This window comes from Pristis pectinata, chromosome 12, assembly GCF_009764475.1.
Source record: "Pristis pectinata isolate sPriPec2 chromosome 12, sPriPec2.1.pri, whole genome shotgun sequence".
NCBI lineage: Eukaryota > Metazoa > Chordata > Chondrichthyes > Rhinopristiformes > Pristidae > Pristis > Pristis pectinata.
The window spans coordinates 29,738,477-29,756,603 of record NC_067416.1 but is presented as its reverse complement, the minus strand read 5'-3'; the positions used below and the strand labels follow the sequence as shown (position 1 = coordinate 29,756,603).

At 40.2% G+C, this 18,127-nt stretch overlaps 1 protein-coding gene across 9 annotated transcripts in view; it reads right to left on the bottom strand.

Moving 5' to 3' along the window:
• The window catches only part of blnk (B cell linker), a 161,015-nt gene that overhangs the window by 67,915 nt on the left and 74,973 nt on the right, over positions 1-18,127 (bottom strand). The window contains exon 1 of one of the 9 annotated variants that reach the window (XM_052027912.1): positions 8,291-8,431. The exons of 7 other annotated variants lie outside the window; for them this stretch is intronic. In XM_052027912.1, the coding sequence (XP_051883872.1) occupies positions 8,291-8,331 (41 nt within the window). In that variant the 5' untranslated portion in view covers positions 8,332-8,431. Of the gene's footprint in view, positions 1-8,290; positions 8,432-18,127 lie in introns of those variants that run through there. One more of the 9 variants, XM_052027916.1, reaches the window with a different exon arrangement.

The following is an 18,127-nucleotide window of genomic DNA, read 5'->3' as shown; positions in this document are numbered from 1 at the left end:
CTATTTAAAGCAACAACACCTCACTTCAAGTAAGGTTCTGCTATCTGGGTCAGGATAGGAGCAGAAAAAAATAGTACAGACAATTTTCTCTTTAATTTATGTGGGATCAGAATTAATATATGTAGTAAAAGGATATTTCAAGTTTCTACAACTATTTAAATTTTAAATTTTTAACATTTGTAAACTTTCAAAGTGGAACTATTTCTACTTAAAAGACAGAATAATGTAAAAATGACACAAGGCCCTGAAATTCTATCAAATCAAAATATTTATGTGTCGCACAATAGAATGCCATTGGAAAAAACACTGCCAAATGCAACTGTGGATTTACCAAGTAGATTTCAGAGTGTGGAGTTTTGCTTCTGGGCCGTGTGCGTGTGATGTAATTAATATTGATTGGAGGCACTCAATGTGCAGAGGGGCATCCAAACCTATGCACTACACAACTGGACTCCACTTCTGCAAAATTCATTTGCACATGCTAGGCCTACTCATGAGGGGGGAGATCTTCAGGGGCCTGGTTTGGCAAAACACTGCCGACCACGGACTCCTTCGGTTGATCCGTTTGAAGTTAAAAACTTGTTCTTCCTCTGGTTCTCCAGTTGCCACCCACTCGACGGCAAGCCTGACTGTTTTACCACCATGGCAACTTGAACTCAAATTCAAAGCCCCTTCTGCCATACTGCAAGCTGGCCCTCCAATGATCAGATGATCACGGCATGGATCTCCTCAACCTCACGTCATTGGTCTGCAATGGCAGAACATGCAGAGTAAAGGCCTTTCAGCACATTATCAGTGCAAGGCCTGTATTTTTGCCCATAACAAGTTTACACAGGTATGACAGTACACAAAATATATGGTGACCCATCTTGAACCAGATGTTAAATACGCCTTTCCTTGTTCTAATGCATTTCTGGGTTAAGTCTTATGCATCACTTCCAGTTTATAACAAACTGCTGCTGTAAACTGCATTCTTAAAGCTGCCTCAGCTTTTTGAGATTACCACTCAGCTTCTCAAATCTCAGCATTTTTTTTTAAATTCATTTTTGGGATCTGAACATCATTGACAAGGTCAACACTGATTGCCCATCCCTAATTTCTCTCAAGAAGGTGGTGGTGTGCTGTTTTCTCAAACCATCACAATCCTTCTGGTGAACGTACTCCCACGATGATTTAGACCCAGCGACGAAGAAGGACTAGTGATATATTTCCACGTCAGGATGGTGTGTTACTTGGGAGGGGAACCTGAAGTTGGTGGTGTTCCCATGCACCTCCTGCCCTCATCTTTCTCCAATAGTGGAGGTCGTGAGCTGTGAGGATGCTGTTGGAGTAGCCTGGGTGAATAATTGCAGCGCATTTTATAGGATGCCATAAACTGCAGTCACTGTGCACTAGCTGTAGAGGAAATAAATGTTTAGGGCAGTCAATGAGGTGAAATTCAAGCAGGCTCCTTTGTTCTGGATGGTGTCCAGCTTCTTGAGAGTGCTTGGCACTACACTCCATCCAGACAGATGGAGAGTTTTCCATCACACATCTGATTTGTGCCTGTAGATGGTAGAAAGGCCCTGGGGTGTTAGGAGATGAGTCACAGGCTGCAGGATCCACAGCTTCTGATATGCTCTGTAGCCATGGTAATTACCTGGCTGGTCCAGTTGAATTTCTGGTCATTGGTGTCCCATAGGATACTGATGGCAGGGGACAGGGCAATTGTAATACTATAGAATTTCAAAGTTAAAGTCAAAGTTGAGTTTATTGTCATATGCACAAGTACATGCAGCAGCATCACAGGCACATAGCATCATATAAGCAGCGTTCACAAGAAAAACAAAAATTCAACATAAATTATACACAATTTTTTTTACAAGAACGAACACAATTAGAACAAAAAATAACAAAGTCCATTTTAATGCAAAGTAATCAAAGTGGTCATAGTGTTGCTAAACTGTAGTGATTAGGGTTGTTTCAATTGGTTCAAGAACTAAATGGTTGAAGGGAGTTAGCTGTTCTTGAACGTGTGGTGTGGGACTTCAGGCTTCTGTACCTCCTGCCCGATGGTAGCTATGAGAAGATGGCATGGCCCGAATGGTGGGCATCTTTGATGATGGAGGTTGCCTTCTTGAGGCAGCGCTTCCTGTAGATACTATCGATGGTGGTAGTTAGTTACGTAGTTAGCTTCTGTCTTGTTGGAGATGGTTATTGGCTGGCACTTCTGTGGTGTGAATTTACTTGCCACTCATTAGCCTATGCCTGAATGTTGTCCAGGTCTTGGTGCTTACATGCATGAACTACTTCATTTGCTGAGGAACTGCGAATTGAATTGAACATGTGCAATCATCAGTAAATATCCTGACTTCTGACCATATGATGGAAGGAAGGTCATTGATGAAGCAGATGAAGATGGTTGGGCCTAGGACACTGCCCCAAGAAACTCCTGTGGTGATGTCCTGGGGCTTGATAACTGACCTTTGACAACCATAACCAATTTTCCTTTGTGTGAGGTAGGAATTCAGCTATTGGAATGTTTTCTCTTTGTTGCTCGTTGACTTTAGCATTACTCGGGGGCTTTGATGCCACACTTAGTTAAGTACTGCTTTGATGTTAAGGGCAGTCACTCTCTCCTCACCTCAAGAATTTAGTCCATATTTGGACCAAGGCTGTGATATGGTCAGAAGCAATGTGGTGTTGGCAAAACCCAAACTGGGCATAACTGAATAAGTGCCACTTGATAGCACTATTGATAATGGCTTCCATCACTTCGCTGATGATTGAGGGTTGACTGAATGGTAGGTAATTAGTCAGAGTAGATCTTTCCTGCTTTTTGTGAATGGGACATACCTGGACAATTTTTCACACTGTTGGGTAAACACCAGTGTTGTTACTGCACTGGAACAGCTTGTATAGAGATGCAGCTAGTTCTGCAATTCAGATCCTCAGTACTAAGCTGGATTGTTATCCGATCCTGTGGCCTTTGCTACATCCAGTGCTCTCAGACATTTCTTGATGTAATGCAGAGTGAATCAAATTGGCTGGAGGCTGACTTCCATGATGGCCAGGATGTTGTGAGGAAACTGAGATGATTCATTTATTCAGCACTTCAGGCTGAACGTGTGTCTGGGAATGTTTCCATCTTTAGTATTTGCACTGTTATCTAATGTATTTGGTTTTCTCTTAGGTTTCCTTTCACTAATAATTTGGCTCGGTGGCTCAGAATGGCCAGAGTAAATCCTGCGAATGCATTAAAAGTGTTCTTTTGCTATAATACATTTCCATCTTATATTCCTCTCACAAAATACGTGCAGGCCCATTATGCACCACATGTTTGAAGTGCCCAGATGTACATAGGTCTGTGATTCTAGACTGCAGCAGTGTGTTAGACTCTTATGTGCACTCATGAAAAGCGGCCCAGCAAGCCACTTGGTTGTATCAAAACCACTGGGTTAAAATTGAGAAGGAAATCCTGGAAGTCCCTTCCCAACAGTGTGGCTCAGCGTTCTCTTCTCCAGAACGGTTAGGGACTGGCATTCAATTCAGTCAGAACCACATTTTGAAAAATTACAACCATGTTTAAACAGGGTGAGTGATGAGAAGCCATGAGCACTGGGGTACTTGAGTCGAGATAAGGCAAAGAGACAAATGAGGTTTTCCGTTGTAAATGGGCTTAGGAGAGTAGAGATGTATCCTGGTCTCTGGCCAACACTCACTCAACTATCACTACCAGATTTTTATCTGTAATATTTTGGTTGCTTTGTCTGGAATGCTAGTGGACATCCTGAGGGTAGTTTAGGCACTATGTTCTGTGGATCTTTCTACCCTCAAATAATTTATCATATGCAGCTACACAGCATACTCTGAGCCTTCACTCACACCAATTTGTTAGCACAAGCTCTCACCTGCAATGTTTTTTTTAAACTGTCTAGAAGGCTCCCTAATACTCTAGCAATCAGTACTGAACAAAGTATGCAAGGCTGGTACATGACCAAAGCACTGTGCAGTTTATGCACAATCTCATGGGATTTGCGCTCAGTTGATTTTCCAATGTAACTCAGCATTCCATTTCCTTTCATTTCACACATAAAACAGTTGGTTTTCATTACCAACACATAATGAGATCAATCCCTTTTGATGTAGATAATTATCTTTGTTTGCATGCAATAAACACATTATATGGAAGTGCACATGGGCTTATTGAAATTCTATCATTTCTGAAATTTGGTTGCACGGAGGTCAAATGGAGCTGAATTTTGGGTGCCTATGCTACCACACTGCATTCTCAGCATTTACAAGCCAAGGTGGATTTCTATGCTGCAAAATCCTAATTCATTTACATTGAACTTCATTTGCAAGTGAATCTTAGGAGTATTGATTCTCTGTGCTCAAAGAATCAATTCACAATTCACTATCAGAATGATGAAGGATTTGTGAATCATATTCTCCAGAATTTAGTTGCCCAAGATGCAGAGCTGGATAGTGAAGGAGACTGGGATAAGATGTACTAAAGACAAGTGAATGACCATCCACTGGGTCAGATGGTGTTTCAACACTCAAAAGGTGCAAGGAATTGTGATGGAAGAGCAGATGCATAGACCTTAATATTCCATCTGGTTTTAGTGGTCTCAAGACAAAATTCTAAAATATTATGCAGGATATGTCACCTATCAGTAATGCCTTCTAATTTAATACAAACCATATTATTATATTACATTACTGATAAAGCTGATGAATAATTGTGTACTTCCATGCATGTTATGATAGTGTTACACATGGTTCTGCTTCTGCATTGGGGATTGAATTTCCTGTTGAAGTATCCATCCTAGAAGATCAGCATGAATAGTTTCCTGCTCTTGGGAGCATTTTCACAGCTACAAAATAATGATGTTTATTCTGGATTGGTACCAGTCACTATGGGTTCAGCTGCTGTTTCACCAGAGTTATAGCAGGAGAGTCAGTGTAAGTTTTGCAGTTCCTCCTCCCTAAACTTCTCAGCTTCTCCACCTCTTGCTTTTCATTTTAAGATGTCAATTTTTTTTTATGGAGATGCAGGGAGTCTCCTGATTTCCCATCTACAAGATACAGTGCTGCAGTTTGCCAAGGCTTCTCTGATAACGCCACACCAACTCATGACTTCTACTACCTGGAAAAGTCGTCACCTGCAAGTTCTTCTGAATATCACAGACCTTCCTGACATAAAAATATATTGTTAATTCTTCTACATCTCTGGCTCAAAATTCTGAAACTCGCTACTTAACAGCACTATGAGAGTACACCTGGACCATAGTTGTTCAAGAAGATGACTCACTACCAGCTTTTCCAAGGTGATTAGAGATCGCCCATGAATGCTCACCTTGCCACCAACGCCTATGTCCTGGTATTGATGTTTTATTTCCTGAATCTTTCCCAATTTGCATTTGCACAGACTACAAAAGTAAAAGTATAATGAAAATATTGTTTAGGCTACAGGCATACAGTTTAAGGTGATTCACTCTAGAAAGAATGCTAAAACTACATGTAACGAAAGCCTATAGACATGAAGTGAGAATTGAGATCCTGGACTAGGTACATTAATAATGCCTATGAGGGCAGATCAGAAGCTGGGCTTTCTGTGGCAATAATTCCCTTCCTAACTCACCAAACTCTTTCCTCCAACTATAAGACACAAGTCAGAAGCTTTCTGGAGTATCCCCTACTTGTATGAATGAATAAAGCTCCAACAGACAGGAAGCATGAACCAGCTACAACAAGCATCCACTTGCTCGACACCCCTTCCATTGTGACTGCACCGAGTACCATCTACAAGGTGCACTGCAAAACATTGTCAATGCTTTTTTCTCTTAAACCTGCAACTGCTACTACCTCAGAGGACAAGACCTGCAGGCACATAAAGAAAGCACAACTTGCAAGTTCTCCTCTAAGACGCACACCATCTGGTGCTTGAAATATACCATTGTTCCTCCATCATCAAATTCATAGAACTCCTAATGACAGCATCAGACAGTTTCCCACACTGACAGATGGTTTAGAAAAATGGCTTTCCAAGGGCAAATAGGAATGGAAATTAAATGTCATTTATTTTAAGAAAATACACTGGAGCAGGAAAGGTTTATAGGAGATGAAAATCAGGTTTAGAATTATGAACAGTCTTGATAGTAAGTAGAAGATGACTATTTAATCTGCTTGGAGGATAATTGATATTTTATTTATTTTGCATAGACTGGAGCTGTACTTTATTAACTTGTTAAGAATCATGAATAAATTTAGTTGCTGAACCCAGCAGATTTTTGTGAACAAATAAAAAGCTTTAGCCACATGGGAGATAGAATTGCAATATAGTATAACAAAAAAAAAGTTAAATGGTCTTACTTCCCATTGAGGCTATACTGACTCCTTCAAAGACAAATTCCTACTTCCTCACTTTGACCCCAGATTAGTTTATTCTTCAAGGATTTTGAAGCGTACAATCAAATCTCCTTTGTCTAATCAGGTAGTGCATTCCAAATCTTAACCAGTCATTGCAGGAAATCTTCCTCATTTTGCTTCTGGTTCTTAAATCTTTCTTCTTGCGCCCAACTCTAAAATTGTACCATTCATTACATAAAATCTATTTATAGTCTTCCTACTAAAATATATTTCATCAAAGACATTCAGAATTTCATCATATTTCACCTTCCTGTGCTGGTCATTCTACCAGCCTGCACATCTTCCAGGAGCTAGTCTCTATGTAGTGAAATACTAACGGTATGAGATGCATTGTTCAATTTTTGCAACTAGCATTGCAGCTGAAAGGAGAATTAATAGGTTTCAAAAATTCTGAACGTTTTTGTTAGGGAGAAATTCAAGCACAAAACTTGCTCAAATTTGTAACTACCTACTTACATTGAAATCAGTGGTGAAATTTACAATGATCCTGTCACTGGCGTTTTACCAGAATTTTTTTTAAGGTTGTCAGTAGGATATACAGGGATGAAACTATCAGAAATTGCCTTAAACAATCAGCACCCAAGAACCATTGGATGTATTCTTTCTTCTGCAAAAATTATACATTTGAAACCTAGAGACCGCTGATTATGTATATTATGCTCAGCTTTCAAAAGATGTAATTTGTGAAAACAAGGTTTGAAGGAAATTCTCTCTGATGAAATCAAAATTTCCTTCAAGCTCCAGAAAATACAAAGAGAAGATTCTTTTTAAAAGAAGTTCATTAAAACATCCAATATACGACTTTCGACCTTATTGGTCTTCATTTTAAGTGCTAAACTCAGCATCTAAAGAGTCGTCATTGGCATTAAATCGAGTTAACAATTGATTGGCATGAGAATAGATTCTCAGATTTTCCTTTCCTAACATAAAATGGATATCCTGGTGTTCTGATTAGAAGATTAATTACTGGCAAAGTGTGATCATGACCAAGGCTGCCTGTTATAATTAGCATCAAATCTTAAAGCTCAGCACTTCTTAAACATTCAAATATCTTAAATGCAAATTGAGGAGATAAAGTTCAACAAAGTAGTTATTACTTGAAATGTTACAAAAAAGTACACAAGCCTTTTTATTTGTAATCTATTGATGATCGCCATGAAAAGGAATCTATGGGAAAAATAGCTTTGAACTTTGAGTGGTATCTGTCTTCTGCATATACATCGTATTAGCAAAATATTAATGCTAATCCACATATCTCCCCCTTCTCACACTAACTCTATGTAAACCAAACAATACACCTGGACATGTCTCACAGCTGCAATACTTTTAGCTATAGCACTGGGGACCTGAAGTAAAAAACAAATTATCTGTGTGATGGTCCGATCTAATGAGTTTCACTGCAGGTGTTGGGATATTATACAACTTGCAAAAACTCTAATTGTAAACTGCAACATTTTGATTTAAAGGCAAGTTATTTTGAATTGAGTGACAATATAAAACAGTCATGCCTGCTGTATATCTTCTTCAATTTTCATTTCCACTGAGTTCAATGACCCTCAATCTATAAAGATTCATTACACTTTTGTAATGTATTGCTTCATCACATCTAATTATGTATGTGTTTTAACAAACATTAGCCTCGTCCAGTAATCAAACTTTGCCATCAGAGATTTAGTGCAACACACTGCCACATGTGCATTTTCCCTTAGTTTTATAGTCCATTACAATTACAAATGATTCATGCAGTCAGACCATACTCTGCACTTCAAACAAGTATGAATAACAAAAGAACCTTTGAAAGTTCCAGTTATGTAAGCAATCTTTTAAATACTTCAACTCTAATGACTTGTTTCTTATTAAGAACCTGAACACTCACCTTATTCTCTGACTTTGAGCAAGTTTATTAAATGTTTCCATCTCTACTCAGGAAAAAATAATTGTTTTGCAAATTATCTTCATCTGTGTGCAACAAGGCAGCTGCTATCAGAAGGTCAGCCAAAGCAGAAGTCTACTGTTTGCATCACATCAGATGTTTTTTTTCAGTTTGCCTGAGTGACAAATGACATCTCATACCACAACTTTTAACAGTGTCTGAGCATCATCCTGTATTCCTTGCAATCATATAATCATGAGATTAATGCTTGAAGGACTACACTAGTACTTAGTCACTCACAAATTACTGAACTCAAGCCATGTCTTGTTCGCATCAAGTCATTATAGCCAATAATGCAGAACTCACATGTTGTATCTTAAACGAATGTTTGGATAAGGCTTCAGGGGGAATTTCCGTTCGTTTTAACTCCATATTTTCTACTTTGAGACCATGATACTTAAATATGATTTTTGATTTCATCACTTAAGATAAAATTGCATTCCTAATGCCTGACATTTATTGCATTTTAAAATTAAAATTCTATCTTTAACATTTAGAAATATTATGATCATGTGGAAAATCTAGACTGTAACCCATCTATTATTGCATTTGAATGGGATTGACTTGCAGGAAAAAATAAAATGGTGACTCTAACTAGTCTGGTATAGTTTTTACACTAATATCTTTGAAGACTTAGATACGAGCCTAGAGATTCTTTAGTACCCACAGGGGCAGGGTAAATCACTGTGTGGCATATCTTTGCTAATTTTGGTTGAGGTCCTGTCATTGAAAAATTCAGTAGCACCCAGTGCTGAATTTGGCTTACATACAGGGAGGAGCTTTCCTTCACACACCCTGTGAATATTCCACAAAGCGAGACAGCAGGTAAGCCCAGGACTGGGGCCAGATCTAGAGAATAGCTGGAGAGAGGCAGCTTGTGGTCACACATCTGTGTTGGGACCTGGCGAGGGTGGAGCAGGTCACCTCAGCTGATCATGGCATGTGTTTGGTCACACTAGATAATCGGGGTTGGGAGTTGTGGGCGGTTGCATTAGAGGATTGGGGCTTGGGTTTTCGGTACATTTGGTTCTGGGGTGGAGGTTCACCCAAGGGCCATGAGCTTGGGATCAGTGCGGAGAGGGGGAGCAGGTGAATGTAGAGTAAATAAATTAAAGGGCTCCTACCCGAGCTGGATTCCCAGCCATCTGCTCATGTGGTTCCAAGGCACGCCCACAATTGGTCATTCTGCTGCTATTTCTGCAGAACAGCAGCACCATGACCAAGTGTGGGTGTGTCTTAGAAGAACACAATCAAATTTCCCCTTCAAAGTGGTGAATAGGCAGAGGTTCATTTATTAATACTTGCAGCTTTGAATAAAGGCATTTAAACAGCACTAAACCTGGGACTTCTGTGCGTGTGCTGTCATATGCAGAAATCCTAGACTCACTGACAGATTCAGCACATCAAATCTTCAAATTTGTTACTTCACTTTGGTAGTCAGAAAAACATTAAAACTATGAAAGATTCCTTGCAGCTTATGGGTCTCATAAAACTGGGGATGGGACTTTGTTGGCTGTCAAGGGCATTTCAAATTGTGGGCCAATCAAAAAAAATACAGAAAAAGAAAACAAATGGAAAAATCAGTTGAATGAGCACAGATGTGTTTAAACTCAGAGTAGTTTATTATAAAACCCCCCGGAGAACAGCCTTTACCATGGAAAGAAACACTTCTGCTTTCTGGTTTTGGATCACTGATTCACAACACGTAACACAAAAATCACAAACTTGTTCGTGCCCACTAATAACAGTTGCAGATGTAGAATAAAGATAAAAGGCGGCACATTAAGTAAAAACAGATAAAACTGGAAATGCGCAGCAGGTCTGGCAGCATCTGTGGAGCAAGAAGCAGTTGTCACCAGCCAGCATCACTGCTACACTATATCCAGCATGTTTATAACACAGAGGGTGATGTACAATTTTTAGGGATTCACCCAAGTTAGTATTACAAATATTGTTTAATCAGAATATTGGCCAGATAATATTTTTCAAAAATGGTCCAGCAATATCAGCCAGTCATACAGGTTCAACTAACCAAAGCCCAGGTTTGATTATACCTGTAGAATTGCCAGCAATTCTGGGCATCACAAATGATGTATAAGCCCCAGAGGGAGGGTAGCATTGGTTTACCAGAATGGTAACTGGACTCAATGGATTAAATTATGGGAAGGGATTACTCAAATAGGGTTGTATTTTCCATAAGTTAAAAGGGTAAGGGGTTATTTGCTTGAAGTTTCGAAGCTATTACAGAGAACTAAGGCAAGTCATGGAGAGAACTTTTGGCTGGAGAGTCTACAAATTTGGGCATGGCCTAAATATTAGAACCAGACATTTTAAGGAGCAAAATCAGATTACCTTTTTACCTGGAAACAGTAGCAAAAATTTGGCAGGCTTTTGTATAAATATCAATTGATTTGATATCAATTAATAATTATAAATTCTGGGATTTAGAGACTTTTGTTTATTAAGGGATAAGGAGAAACAGCAGGTCTGTGGGGCTGGATTAACAGATCTGTCATGATTATTAGAACGGCAGGCAAAGGCTTAAGGGGTTGTACAGCCTACTCTTGATCCTGTGCAGATTAGTTCCTGGGTTGATTTGACCATATTTAGATGCAAAAACAAAAGCTGCCAGATTTTTCATGTTTCCTGACAAACATTGCTCTTGCCCTCCATTACAGCTGCTCACAGGCACCAATCCACACTTCCACAGTACTTCACGGGAGAACAGATATGACCCCTTGTACTAAACTTTCTGCTCTGTACAGAATTTCTGCTCTGCACCACAATCCATTTTCCCAAGTTAGTTGAGCTCTTGGCCAGGCACCAAACACAATCACTGCAGTCCTGCCAGTTTTGGAGGGGCCAGAATTCTTCCAAAGTCTTAAAGCAAAGTTATATTGCTAGCTCTTGAATTAGGATAAGACCTAAGAAAGGACCACAAGAGAAGGAATGGTATACACTATGCTAAAAGAGCTTAATCAAGAGCAAATATCATTCTAATGTTTTAGAATGGTTGGTGAGATAAACTAAGACATTTTAGACCTCTTAATCCAACTTCAGTGGTAGGGAAATTACTGGAATCTGTTAATAGGGACAGAGTGACTGAACATCTGAACCAACATGAGTTGATTGCGCACAACATGGACTTGTAATAGTTTAGCCATGAATATTGAACATAGTTGTTATTTTATGGGGGTAAATGGAACGAGTACAAAGAAGATTTATGAGAATATTGCCAGGGCTTGAGGGCCTGAGTTATAGGGAGAGGTTGGGCAGACTAGGTCTTTATTCGTTGGTGTGTAGGAGGGGAAGATGACCTTGTACAGAGGTACAAAATCATGAAGGGCATAGATAGGGTGAATGCACAGTCTTTTTCCCAGGGAAAAGGGAACCAAAACCTAGAGGGCCTAGGTTTAAGGTCAGAGGGGAAGATTTAAAAGGGACCTGAGGGGCAACTTCTTCACGCAGAGGGTGGTGCATATATGGAACGAGCTGCCAGAGAAAGTGGTTGGGGCAGGTACAATAACGACATTTAAAAGACATTTGGATAAGTATATGGATAGGAAAGGTCCAGGGCAAACATGGGCAAATGGGACCAGTTTAGGTGGCCACCTTGGTTGGCATTATCAAATTGTGCCAAAGGGCCTGTCTCCATGCTGTATTATTCTATGACTCTATAACTAACCTGTTAGATAAAAAGGCTTACAGTTGTTTTTTTATGAAGACATGAAGTTCCATATGTGCATCTATTGACAAAAATAGTACTGTATTTATATACGACTTTGTTGAAGGAATGGAGAGGTGCATCTGTAAGTCAACCAGCAACTCTAAGCATCACGTGAGAGCTGAATGCTAAGTGAGAGATAGAGAGAGGGGAGGTAAACAGGCAGAACAATGTTAGATGGAGTTTTATGTGAAAGTGTAAAATCCCTGACAATCAACACCACCGAAATTCCAAGAACGTGTGCTTAGCCCACTGCTCTACTCTCTCTACACTCATGACTATGTGGCTAAGCACAGCTCAAATGCCATCTATAAATTTGCCGATGCCACCACTGTTGTTGGTAGAATCTCAGATGGCGACGAGGAGGCGTACTGGAGTGAGATAGATCAGCTTATTGAGTGGTGTCACAATAACAACCTCACACTCAATATCAGTAAGACCAAGGAATTGATTGTGGACTTCAGGAAGTGGAAGTCAGGAGAACACACACCAGTGCTCATTGAGGGGTAAGCAGTGTAAAGGGTGAGCAGCTTCAAGTTCCTGGGCATCAACCTCTCGGAGGATCTATCCTGGGCTGAATACATTGATGCAATTATGAAGAAAGCACGCCAGTGGCTCTACTTCATTAGGAGTTTGAGGAGATTTGGTATGTCACCAACAATTCTTACTAATGTCTATAGATGTACAGTGGACAGCATTCTGACTGGTTGCATCACAGCCTGGTATGGAGCCTCCAATGCACAAAATCACAAGAGGCTGCAGAAGGTTATAGACTTAGCCAGCTCCATCATGGGCATAATCCTCCCCACCATTGAGGATATCTTCAAGAGGCAGTGCCTCAAGGCAGCGGCATCCATCATTAAGGACCCTCACCATCCAGAACAACCTCTCTTACTACTGTTAGGGAGGTAGTACAGGAGCCTGAAGACCCACACTCAATGATTCAGAAACAGCTTCTTCCTCTCTGCCACCAGATTTCTGAACAGTCCATGAACCCATAAACACTACCTCATTGTTCCTTTTTTCAAAGCACTATTTATTTTTTTAATTTATAGTTTTTTTAAATGTCTTTGCACTGTAATGCTGCTGCAAACCAATAAATTTCACATCATATAAGATGGAGATAATAAACCCAATTCTGATGAATTTGTTTTAAGGAGCAAAATGGTCTCCTATTCCTGATTTTTGACCTCCACCCTTCACATTACACAGAATCCCTCACTGAAATAACTAAACCTTTATGACAAGCCAATATATTGATAGTCTGAAATTACTGAGTCACAATAAAAAAATATTTGGAGCAACAAAAAATTCCAATCCATTATATATTGTGTCATCCCAACAAAATAAATGAGGAATGTAGTTGGGAGTATTGTATTTAGCTGCAGTAAAGATTATGCTTTGTTTTGCCAGAACTGAGGTGGGGATGATTCTGCCAAGTCCACATTTCCCCTTCAGAATGATGTCAAATTAAAAGAAACATTAATTACTGCCAAGCCCCAGGAGATGGCAATGCTGATCCTTCCCACCTGTTAACTCGATGCCATGCTACTCCTTGTACCCCTCCAGATCAGAACACCTCAATCTTCATGGTCCATACTACTCTGTTTCAAGTCCTCTTACATTAAGTCCTCTTATTAGCTCATGAACATCTTTGTTTCATTGCCTTAGTAAACCCTTACAGGCATCTAATTTCTATCTTGGGCTCCATCCAGATGGCAGTAGTCATCTTTGGCCTTGTACTGCCTCTTGAGTATCCTAGTTTTCCCTTTCTAGTTCCCCAAAGGTGTCAGATACAGATTGCACATTTATAGTCCTCTCCGGCCAGGGTCCTGTAACCCGAGTATGCTCATTAGTGAACTGAACAAAAGAGTCTACGTGTATAAACCTCTTGGAGTAGAGCTGTTAAATTATATTTAATTCACAAGTCAATTGTAATAGTTTCTTTCACAATAAATGCACTCCAACACGGGGGGGGGGGGGGGGGGGGGGGGGGGCGCAAGAGGGTATGAAAGTACAATTAAATTCTGTAAGGTGATGCAGTTTATTTCAGTCATTGCTTATTTGCATTCACATATTATACATCCAAGCTCTATGTCTAAGTGAAATACTGATGTTCGGAAAGGACTATCAGCATTTGTGATTATCAGGGAGGAAGCAGTGAGGAAACATTTCAAATTGACTGCGTGCATCCCAAAATCAAATTTATCATTCTTTTACCAGGGGAAGGAAAAAATAGTTTAATATAAAATGATGAACTAAATGCCATCTACTGTGGATGAAGTAAATTTAGAGATGCCCATATAAATGTCAAGGAAGACCAACTGGTATTAATAAAAATAATAAAAATATGCTGTTGTGGTTATCAAGAAGGGCACATTTGACACCAGTCCCTGCCTTTGGTACTCTGAGGAGGCAGTTGCAAGTTATACTGTTCAGCTTGCACTGCGTTCCAGTCACTGAACAGCTGAGCTCTTTGTGCACAGGCTACAAAGCCATGCACAGGGTCTGGCTCTGTGCATTCTAAGGGCAGTAGAATTGTTAATGACAGAGAAAGGAAATATATCTCCTACTTTTAGGGGAGCGATGAGTGATCACAATGTACAACATACAAGCAGTCAGGCGACACAAAACCAGTTTATCTTAATGGCCAGGCCCCAATATCTTAAATTTCATTGGCATCCTGTCTGTATCTGGTCAGAGAGAAACTAACAATGCTGGTCAGCTCAAGTCTCCAACCAAAATGGATATCACTGGGATTCACTTTACATATTGAAAGATGACTCAAGTTGCTTACAGCCAGTTACCACCTGGGAACCAGGGAAAGCAGCAGTATTTTGGTATCCTCATTTTAATTGGGTCCCAAGCCCCAGCCTAGTTGCTGGCAGTCAACAGTTAAGGAAGGAGTTAAAGTCAGTGTCATAGCTGTCATCAGAAAGTTCAGTAATAAATTTAATTCTTTAAAGTATCAGCCACACACTGTGGTTGTAATGCAACCAGGGCAAAGGTAACACGTGACAGAGATTAATGGCCAATGATCCACCTTCATCATGTTTTTGAGCAAGAAGTTCTTTTCTTTTGCTGTGGAAAAATTCCTTTATGGCAAAGGAAATGTTGGAACTACAGAATTCCAAGGCCCCTTGCAAAGAGTTTTTAGAAAAAGTTAAACTTGGTAACAAGATTTCAAGTGGCCAATTTACACAAATATCCTGAAAAATCATAATCATGATGCCAACCGTCCATTAATAATTAACCTTCAAATATTCAACATGGGTTTTGCTATACCCCCTTTACTTTTTAATGTGCGTTCCATCTATTTGTACCAGAAGTAACTGAATGTACTTCACAGAGTTCATGCCCAGTGCCTCACCTGTAATCTTATCTTAAATATAAAAATTCTGTGCTGTTATAAATGTGATGGCCTCCTCAAAACACAGAAACAAGACAGTCATAAAATTAAAAGGAGATGACAGTACAGGAGGAGGCAATTCAGCCCTGGGCTATTTTCTGGTAGAATTATTTCCATGACACTACTCTTTACCCACAGCCTAGTAAAATTATTTTTCCTTTAATCCTTTAATCAATCTGCTACAATGCTCTTTCAGATGGTGAATTCCAACTCACTGTGTGAAACAAAAGTTTCAAGTTCAAATTGCCAACCTGTGCACCACTGCAATCAATTTCTCCTCATTTTATCCAATGATTTTGGACACCTGTATCAAATCTCCCCTTGGCAGTCTCTATCCCATGAAGAACACTCCCAGCTGCTCCATTACCTCCCCGTAGCCTCCTTCTGGCAACATCTCCAAGGCTTCAGTGTGCTTCCTGATTTGAGATGCTCAGATTTGAACAAATTACACCAACTTTTCATAAATGTTCAGTGTAACTTCCTTGCTTTTACTCCTATGCTGCTGATAATAGCACAATTACCTTTTAAGCAATGTTGTAAGTTATCCTGACATGTTTGAGAATTTGTGAGCGATAACACCTGGTTCCTCCCTTCCCATTCCCCTTTAAAATTGGACCATATAGCATCATGCTGAGGTAAAAGATCAGCAATGATTTTACTGAACATCAGAGCAGGCACAAGAGGCCAAATTGCCTTTTCCTTCTTCTCGTCCTTATCTTCATATTGTCCCTCTTCACGTTTCTGACCAAGATGTATCTCTTTAAACTCCAGTGTTGAATTTCACCTGCCTTGAGTCTTCTCTTTTCTTCAATCTGCCTATATCCTCCTAGTCAGAGAGTCATAGGATATCTACAGGATAGAAACAGGCCTTTCAGTCCATCTAGTCCATGACAATCTGATCTTCTGCTGAGTCCCATCTACCCGTACCTGGACCATATCCCTCCAAACCCCACCCACCCATGTACCTATCCAAGCTTCTCTTAAATGTTACAGTTGAACTCCCCCCCCCCCCCCACCACTTCCACTGACAGCTCGTTCCACACTTGCACCACCCTCTGAGTGAAGAGGTTTCTCCTCAGATTCCCCTTAAATATTTCACCTTCCACCCTAAACCTATGTCCTCTAGTTCTAGTCTTCCCCAACCTTAGGGGCGCTCCAGGGAATAAAGTTCAAACCTATTTACTCTTTCCCTATAACTCATGTCCTCAAGACCTGACAACATCCTTGTAAATTTTCTCTACATGATCTCAAACTTATTGGTACCTTTACTGTAGATAGGTGACCAGAACTGCACACAATACTCTAAATTCAGCCTCACCAATGTTATTTTGAAGTTGTACCAAGACATCTCAACTTCTGTACTCAATGCCCTGATTTATGAAAGCCAAAGTGCCAAAAGCTCTTTTTACGACCCCATTTACCTGTGACGCCACTTTCAAGGAACTATGGATCTGTATTCCCATGTCCCTTTTTTCTACCACACACCTCAGTGTCCTACCATTCACCGTGTAAGTCTTACCCTGGCTTATGCTCCCAAAGTGCAACACCTCACACTTGTCTGCATTAAATTCCATCAACCATTTTTCAACCCATTTTCCTAGCTGGTCAAGATCACGCTGCAAGCTTTGATACTCTTTCTCACTGTCCACTATGCCCCCAATCTTAGTGTCATCCGCAAATTTGCTGAGCTGATTTACCACATTATCATCTACATTAATGATTTAGATGATAAACAACAACGGACCCAACACTAATGCCTGCAGCACACCACTCCAGTCAGAGAGACAACCATCTACTATCACTCTCTGGCTTCTCCCGCGAAGCCAATGTTGAATCCAATTGGCTACTTCATTCTGAACGCCAAGTGGCTTAACCTTCTGGACCACCCTCCCACATGGGACTTTGTCAAAGGTCTTTCTAAAGTCCATGCAGAAAATGTCCACTGCTTTTCCCTCATCGACCTTCTCGATAACCTCCTCAAAAAATCTCTATAAGATTGATTAGACATGACTACCACACACAAAGCTATGTTGACTATCCCTGATCAGGCCCTGACTATCCAAATACTTATACATCCTGTCCCTTAGTATACCTTCCAATAATTTACCCATGACTGACATCAGGCTCACCAGCCTGTAATTTCTTGGCTTATTCATAGAGCCTTCCTCAAACAACAGAACATTAGCTATCCTCCAGTCCTCTGGCAACTCACCCGTGGCTAAAGACGTTTTAAATATCTCTTCCAGGACCCCTGCAATTTCTGCACTAGCCTCCTACAAGGTTCGAGGGGACACCTTGTCAGGCCCTGGAGATTTATCCACCTTCAAGACGGCCAGCACCTCCTCTTCTGTAATCCAGATACAGTCCATGACCTCACTACTCTTTTGCCTCAGTTCTATCATCTCTGTGTGTCTCCAGAGTAAATACAGATGCAAAAAATTCATTTAAGATCTCCCCCATCTCTTTTGGCTTCATGTATAGATTACCATGATGATCTTCAAGGAGAACCAATTTTGTCCCTTGCTACCCTTTTGCTCTTAATAGAGCTACAGAAACCCTTGGGATTCTCTTTCACCTTGTCTGCCAGAGCAACTTCATGTCCTCTTTTTGCCCACTTGGTTTCTCTCTTAAGTGTTCTCTTGAATTC